This window comes from Ruditapes philippinarum, unplaced genomic scaffold, assembly GCF_026571515.1.
Source record: "Ruditapes philippinarum isolate M1 unplaced genomic scaffold, ASM2657151v2 ctg738_1_1_1_1, whole genome shotgun sequence".
NCBI lineage: Eukaryota > Metazoa > Mollusca > Bivalvia > Venerida > Veneridae > Ruditapes > Ruditapes philippinarum.
Window position 1 is genome coordinate 652,784 of NW_026863645.1, and position 9,210 is coordinate 661,993.

General features: G+C 33.4%; 1 protein-coding gene across 1 annotated transcript; it reads right to left on the reverse strand.

The window, feature by feature from the left end:
- Nucleotides 1-1,314: 1,314 nt before the first annotated feature.
- Nucleotides 1,315-9,133, reverse strand: LOC132722791 (monocarboxylate transporter 12-like). Its single transcript, XM_060707354.1, has 5 exons — nucleotides 8,407-9,133; nucleotides 4,475-4,618; nucleotides 3,058-3,876; nucleotides 2,421-2,471; nucleotides 1,315-2,145 (listed from the first exon to the last, which is right to left on the reverse strand). Exons 1-5 carry the CDS (start codon nucleotides 8,612-8,614, stop codon nucleotides 1,910-1,912), a joined length of 1,458 nt encoding a protein of 485 aa, XP_060563337.1. The 5' UTR covers nucleotides 8,615-9,133; the 3' UTR covers nucleotides 1,315-1,909.
- Between the last annotated feature and the right edge of the window lie 77 nt (nucleotides 9,134-9,210).

A 9,210-nucleotide genomic window follows, 5' to 3' on the forward strand; every position in this document is an offset into this window, starting at 1 on the left:
ATAATAATTATAATAAAAACTTTATTTACCTGAGAACCAATTTGAGCATCATAACAATATTCCATGAAGCCCTCAACAAAGAACAAAATAAATTTAACATATTCAAACTGTTAAAAAACATTAATGTAACATACATGATATTTTAATGACTAACCTATCAATATGTAGTATGGAATGGACGTTAATAGTGCTTCCACCGATGAGTGATAACATCAAGGTTTTCTAATGGTTACATATGTAGCTTCTTTGTTTGTTTCATTTTACACATTTTTCCAACAGTATTTCAGTCAGATAGGCGGGAAGTTTCCTAACCATCGTTCCTGGAGAGTTACACCAGTACTAGACTACCTTCCTCCGCGCAAAACTACCAAAGCATCTCCCGGGGATCGAACCCACGCCCAAGAGGTAACTGGATTAGCAGTCACCGAATCTAAGCCCTGGACCACAGAGTAGACATGATATACTTGTAATGAGTTGTAATGAGGAAGGTAGTACCAAATAAACGAATGACTTACGAAATTGTAAAGTATTTGCCCTAGGGTGTGAAGTTGAAAGATAGATGATGAAAGCAAATTGCGAGTATAAACGTTATCAGTTTCTCTACTTGTAAAAGGGTTTGTCAGCGAACAGCATAGATCCTGATCAGACTGCGCGGATGCGCACGCTGGTCTGGATCCATGCTGGTCGCAAACCCATTATGTTGGTTTTTTCATGGCGCGGCTCTAATGATTTTAAAACACTCACGGCATAGAAAATAATGATAATTTTATATACTACCGGTATATGCTTTTAAACAATATACCTCGAGAAAACTAACACATCATATATGGACAGAAAATATACGCTCTCAATAAAATTAAAAAATTCAAAACGATAAATAAAACTTTTATACATTATTCAACTTGAAAAGTATGGAACGTTAAAAACCAAATGAAGAGAAATGGGCAAAGGAAATAGATACGGAACTGAATTGAAATAAAATATATACTTTACCTCTACAAAGTACTATAAATGTGAATTTTCATTACAAGCATAGACTTGTGGCAATAAGCACCATGATTTTCAAATGCATTATTTTTCTAATGCCAATGTGTGTGTCTGTGTGTTGTTGTTGGTTTTTTCTGTAGTAATTGAGAAACACTTCATCATCTATTTTTGGAATGTACTTATAACAAAACTTATGGTCAAACTGGCATTCTTTTCTCTTTTCAATATATATTCATTTTTCATACAGTAAAATAAACAATCTATATTTTGAGAGCTTACAAACGAATGAAATATAACATTTCAAAAATCAAAAACCAAAAGAATAAGCCAACTTTTGAAGTATCTATCTAAAGTAGATATGTTTTATATTTAGTCACAAAATGTTGTATGTTAATATGATTTTGACAGTATTAACATGATTTTAGAATATGAAAAAAATGAAAAAAAAAGGATAATGTAAGGTTTCCACACTGTTTTGTATTTGAGCGATTAATGAAAATTAAAGTGCAGTTTAGATCAACTTTTATACTCGAATGAGAATGTTAATGACCATTATTGGTTAGATTCAGTACATCCTGGTTATATCTCACCAAACTTAAGTTAAGCAAATCTTTCACTTTTTATCTGCGGGCAACGACTTAAATAAAATATGCGATCTGAGCAACCATGATCGACACATCTCTGCCTGTACTGTTCGATAAACAGTCAGGTCATATGTTGAAATGCCCTAAACGGTTATGAATAGTTATTTATATCCAGATTAAAATAATGATGGACACGTTTATTCAGCTATTCATCGTGATAGGAGTTACCTGAGAATAATGTCATTGAAAGCAGTAAAGGAGTGAATATAAACTGGAAAAAAAATACCGGAATTCTATCAAAATACTGATTAAATAAACATATACAAAATTGTTTTTATCTATAACTGTTTACTATTTCTAATGAAACTTGTATCTTCTTCGCAAAGATCTTCATGTTTTTCTGGTTCTATGCGCAATGTGTCTTTATCGTTTTCTAGAGTATGTAACTCTTCTGCTATCTCAGTGTCGTCTGGATTAGTGATAGATATATCATTATGAAGGTTCTCTGAAGGTAAAGGAGGAGCTTTTATTGATGACAAAATTCCCAGAAAACTTCCCGCCAAAACCACTATTCCTGTAGAACAATAATAACAAAACAAATGTAAATCAACTTGTCTTGTAATAAAAATATTATTCCGTGAAAAATACAAAAGGAATACTTTTTATTGTATAGTTCGTTGTTTACATTGCAAATGAAACTTATATAACACAGAAATAAATAGATGACGGGTAAAACTGAAATGATATACATAACTAAACCTAAATATATTAAACTTATTTAAATAAGTATGTAACTAATCAATTGAAAGGTGTGGTAAAATGTAAATTAACAATATATTGTTTACTTACCTGACATCATGAAGCTGGTCTCATAAGAATGAGTGGCTTCATACAAAACACCTGAAAATATAGATGATATGACACTAGTCACAGCTCCACGTTTTATATTCCAAAAGGCACACCCAAGCTATACATGTATAGTGAAAGATGATGAAAGAAAGCATTTTGTACAGTATTTAATCAAAGTTTAATATTTAAGTAATAATATCGGTCTCAGTGGTGATAAGCGGATATTCAACACCGGTTTTTGAGTTTTGATGTAGGAATTGACCGTCAAGGCCGGAAGATACGAATAAAATCTGTGACGTTAGTGTATGTGAGATGTCGTTTTAGCCTCATAAGAAAACAAAACGTGATAAGGACGGAACATATCACTATAATTTCATTTTTGTCATATGTAGTGTTTGATCCAAGTATGAATGAAATCTGTACATAAATAACAAAATAACTACAGTTAAATCTTGATAGCCAATGTCATTTTCAAGTCATATTTGAATAATTCAAACTATTTCATAAATCATTTTATGTTCTTGGTAACTAACATTCCGATTTTGTAATTTTAAATCGTTGACAAATTTGATACGGAAGCCTTGTCTCATGCCAAGAGGTTATCTAAGTCCAAATGCTTTCAATTACTGGTACCCACCTGCAATGGGAGGTCCGACCAAAATCCCTATACCACAGAAGCAAATTTCCAGACCATGCGCCGATGAAATATCTTTCACACCTACAAGTCGCAAAGTTATAGGTGTCATCACGGAATTAGGGCCACCGGTGTAGAAGCCAGCAACTGCTGCGTAAATATATCCGGCGGAAACAAAATGGCTGTAAAGTGGAAAAGTCAAGGTCACTACACCGGCTACACCAAGCATGCCTACATGAAGAGTAAGACTATCGATACCACCTGCTCCGACTGTCAATGCGGAAAGGAACCTACCGGAAGTGTTACTTACACCAAAAACAGTCATAATGAGAGTTATCGAACTTTCTGGAAAACCTTTGGTCACAATGTAATACGGGAGATGCATTAAACAAATAGATTGCATGATGTTCCACGTAACAGTGCTTAATAAAAATAGCATAAATGATACATTTTTGAACAACTTAACATTAAATATGCTTAATATACTTGTACATTTATTAAGAAGAAAAGGTAAATTAGATCTTTCTCTTCGAATTTTTCTTTTATTCTGATCAATTTGTCTTTCCTTTTGAATTGCTAATTCACTAGATGACGGTTTACAAATCATTCCGCAAATGCAAATATGAGATGTAAAAGCACCGATTATCATGAATGTACCTTTTAGCCCATAGTTATTTAATAAATACAAGGATAATGGCGAAGCGATAAACATCCCGAGACCAATAACAGCCATAGATAGAGATATAACTGTATTCCTCCGCTCATTAAAGTAGTACCCCAGTGAAACGCTCAAAGGAACAGACGCCATTGAGTTTGCTATGCCTGAAAGAAGAGAGAAAAGCTTATTAAGATTTATAAAGGTCTAGCAAAAATGTTTCAATACATTTCTCTTTTTTTTCATGCAATGATTATAGGGAAATAGACTCGACTTTTTTTTTTAGCTTTGATGACTTTTCTGTGAAATATTTTTATATTTCATGTCACGTTTTAAGTTCATAATAATATTTTAATAATAATAGTCATAATCACAAAATAAAGTTTACGGACATAAAGATTGCATATTTATTTAATCCGTACTATTGATTTTTTTCATACATGATTGATTACAATATTCTGCAACAATAAGGATGATATTAACAAAAAAGATAATGATAATGATGATGCTGTTATTGATGACGATGATGATGACGAAGATTATTATTATTATGATTATGATGATAATTATGATGGTAGTAGTGGGGATACTGTTGTTGATGACGATGATGATGTTATTGATGACGATGATGATTATTATTATGATGTTAGTAATGATGGTAGCAGAGATGATGATGACGATGATGATGAACAAATCAATTCCAAATTGTTCTTTTTAGCCAATTTATGAGATACAACCAATATGTATGACTTATTTGATTCTTACCTCCGCATACCCCCATGGTAACTATAAGATAATTAATATCATCAACGAACGCACTGACGAAGTATGACAACGAGACAAGAACACCACCTATCACCATGGATGTACGACAACTGAACGATTCGATCAAAATGGAAACAAACGGACCTGAAAATATAAAACATATGACATATACATGCAGGAAATCCTTGTAAATATGACTTCAAAGATTCATTGCTGAACGATTTATATTGAAAACGATAAAGAGAACTATGGCTTATTTAACAAATAGAAAAGAGCAATTCGCTTTAATTCACATGGCTGTGTGTGTAAAACAAACATGCTTAATAATAGCGATAACGATACAATTATAATGAGTGATATTCACTGGCAAAATATGCTATTGACCAAGGCGCTTAAATTGTTTATGATATATTTTATTATCGCATGGTTTCGAACTTTTCTTTGTTCTTACTAACCCATTATACTCATTGATATATAACAGTGCAGTTTTTTTTCATCGATTCATATAGGTAAAGAAAAAACTCAACTAATATTATATATAGCAGTTGAGTTTTTTTCGCACCTTGTATATATCAGTGTAGATTTTTTTTGGGGGGCAGCGGTAACGAACATTCCGAATTATATAAACAAAGATAATCAATGAAATAAGATTGATATTTATATATGTACAACTGCTAAAATCGAAAGGTTAATCCTCTGAATGAATTATTTCCACTGACAAAAGTTTGACATTGAACGTCTTTAAATTTTCAAGGGTTGCATATCTTGTTTTCTTCTTCTTTTTCTTCTTTTTTTTTGGCGGCAGCGAAAACTACTTCAAACAACTGCCTTATTATAAATAGCTGTAAAAAAAGGTAGCTTACGACATCATTAGATAGAATTGAAGTGCGCATGTTTTTGCTGATTTTATTACAAAAAATGAAATTGCGATCAAACAGTTATATACTACTACTGCTGCTGCTGCTGCTGCTGCTGCTGCTGCCCCCGACTATTAATCAGATTGCCGAGTGTTTTGATGCTCTTTCTCTTTTGTAATCATAGTCAAACATAAAAACACGTTCCCTGTTGTCACAGTATGAAACCCCAGAAAAAAAAGTAACCAATGAACGAGCATTTGAATATGATATATCGCTTTCCCTTTCTCCTTCACAATAAGTAAACCCAAGCAAAAATGAGCTAATCAACGGGCATACCCTGGAGTGCGGGTAACTAATACCTCCACTCTAGTTAACGCACTGTGCATGTATAATGTATATACGTTTACTCGGAAACATTTTCAACAGGAATGATACAATAATAGCATGTCACAACTCGTTTCGATGCTCTTTCTATTAACTATTACATAAAATTTAATGATTGTGACAAGTCCTTCTAAAACCATTTAGCAGGTGTAGGTGAAATACTGATACAAATTAACTGAAATGTTTGCCTCAGAAATGATTTGATTTTTATTTCTGAAGATCTTTTAATGCTTGCTGTTCTGCTATAGTTTCTAAAAAGTAACTTATTGGCCAAATACCTGAACCATGAACCATCTTTTTCATCTGTTGCTGTTTGGCAATTAGCACAGTTATGGTGAATTATTGTTTTGAATGAAAGTCAAAACCACTACTTTGTTTACATTTTGCAACTTATATAGCAAACTCTTTCACATTTATTGCTACGTTATTTAGGTAATCAGTATCTAACTAACGCTAAAACCACTATTTAAAATGTTTTAGAATTCATGTTTGCCCTTTCTATTTATTCATTTCTGAGGCATATAATGTGCCTTTAACTTACACTGTTGTAAAACTGAAATAAACAGTTACATATTTTGAAATTATCAGAAGAAAAGGGTGGATATCTCTGTTGTTTAGAAGATACTGTCAATGACCACATCGATGAATGATATTTTGTATACTTAATGAGGGTCGAAACCGGGACATATATTTACATACATGTATATACAACTCAACTTTGCTACCAACCAAAAGTTTCTTACGTATTAAAAAGAATTAAATTATATTGTTTGCATAGTTTGAGTCAGCAATGTTTTTATATGGCACCCGACCTAAATGCAAGATGTTTATTGAGCAGGCGTCGCCTCGTGGTCCGGACGCAAGAACCCTGCGTTTTTAGATTGTTTTGTTTTTAGTTGGGGCAGAGATACGTTATTGTCCTCATACACTGATATTACAATTTATGGTCATTCAAAGGGTGAAGTTTCTTACACTGGACACTTTGACCCGGCAAGAGCTATGGTAAGACGCGTTTGAGAGAAGCAGAGATGTGAAGAGCTGTAGGGATGGTGGAACAGGGTGATTGGGGAGAGAAAGCTGTCGGTTGCAGGGCACATACCGTGATGTTGGGTTAATTACTGCGTTACTGGAAGCTTTTGGTGCTTAGCAAACGTTGAGTAGAATATTTACGTCACAGTTATCCAATGCACAGCGACATTGCGAACGTGAAGTATTCATAATAAGTGTTGAGTAAAATACTGATTTCAATTGGAAGAGTCCTTAGCTGTGAAAACTATATTTGACGAGACGCTAGTTGAATCTCATATAGGGTTTGCAGCTGTGTACGAGTCCAGTAGAATCAGAATTGTATACAACCATGAATTAAATATGAACTCTTTGCACTCTGTAAATTACGGAAGAGCATGAGTGCCAGGTGTATGTTTTTTATTAACTCGAAATTTCGAGTTACTAACTCGAAATTTCAAGTTACTAACTCGAAATTTCGACTTACTTACTTAGTAACTCGAAATTTCGACTTACATTGCACACTTTCATTGGTTGCCGGTGAAAGCAACGATTGAATTCAAGATACTTTCTTTCGTGTGTAGCTGTTGCACATTGACAGAGCACCTTTAACATTTATTTAAGAGAACAATTTAATAGAGTCAAATTGTCCACACATACTAAACATATCCTTCGCTTTTTTGTGGAGGGGGTGGGGGTTGTAAAATCACACTTTCCACATTTCCGTGTTAATCGGATGTTTCTTTTTCTTAAGCACACACACAACCATCATGTGGAGAAACAACAAGTCCAAAACCCACCCTATTGTAAACTGTGCAATATCATGTGTTAAATAAGTTTTAAATGGCGTGTATACGTACGCCAGTTAGTCTGTCACGTTTCTCTATACTAATAATGTTTTAGTAACATTATTCATTATTTACTAATACTTTGATTCATATTGTGTTGATAAAAGTTGATAAAAGTGGAACTTGTTGTTTTATGTATTTTGGGAATAATATAAAAGCATCCGATTTGACATGAAATTTAGTCAGACAAAGGCCTTATCACGCCCTTATTTTGGCCTCGCCGCGACACTTTCCTCAGATGCCCCACACGTGAAGTATATGATCGTTCTATTCACATGGATGAGAAGAATATGATTAGTGAAAAGATATGTTCGAACAGATGGGATACAATACAATGTCTGAAGAACGCCTGAACGTACAAATTAAAGGAAGCCTTGTGTTTTTTTAAGTCGAAATTTCGTGTTACTAAGTCGAAATTTCGAGTTACTAAGTCGAAATTTCGAGATAAGTAACTCGATATTTCGAGTTAGTATGTCGAAATTTCGAGTTAATAAGTCGAAATTTCGGGTAAGTAAGTCGAAATTTCGAGTTAGTAATTCGAAATTTTGAGTAAGTAACTCGAAATTTCGAGATAAGTAAGTCGAAATTTCGAGTTAGTTACTCGAAATTTCGAGTTAGTAACTCGAAATTTCGAGATAAGTAAGTCGAAATTTCGAGTTAGTAACTCGAAATTTCGAGCTAATAAAAAACATACACCTGGTACTAATGCTCTTCCGTAGTAAATAAACACGAGGCTAAATTGATAAATTGGATCCATAACGATTTCTAATAAAAAACATCACGTGGTGCAAATCTTGAACAGCATTGGTAATGGAAATAAGTTTAATTATAATCTTACCACATAGACACATCAATCCCGAATATAAGGAGCCTATGATCACTGTTTTTGCCGGATCTTCGTGGTAAAAGTCAACCAATGCCACATAAAACACCCCTGACATGTACAATGCAGTAGACAGAACTATTTTACCACAATATACAGCAACCAGCACTAACCATGCCCATCCACCATCTATGTCCCTATTCTTCATTCCAGCAGACGACATAAGACAAATATGTACAATTACGCGTTTTAGTTGAAAAAATATAGATCTACTCAATGCAGCGATGCTATTTTATTTTGTTTTAGTAAAAGTTTTTTTATTAATCCGGCGTCTCTTATATAAAAACCCTTTATGTTCTCAATTAAATTAACATAACTATGGCTTTTGATGAAGGTAAGCTTACTGTTTCCAAGATACACATAGAATTTTTTTCACATTATAAAACTTACACGTTCGAATGTTTATACATGTATTTATCTTCTTCTATTCCAATACTGATCCAACGTTAAACATATGTATACTCAATGAGTAAACCAACTTAATATTGTTGTTTGGATGAACACCGTCCAGAGCCGTTCCTTTGTAACATTACACACCATGACGCATAATTACTGTTACACACATGTCATATATACTCAATACAAAGTTTAATATAAATGTTGATAATAGATACTCCTTCCGTAATACTGTACACATATGGAAATACGATCTTTATAACCCGTCTATAGCCTCAGATTATTACCTTTTCACTGAAATAGGGTCACCTGGTCACTACTCACACGCCGTATCAGTAACATATTACTAAAAAAAAATAGAGG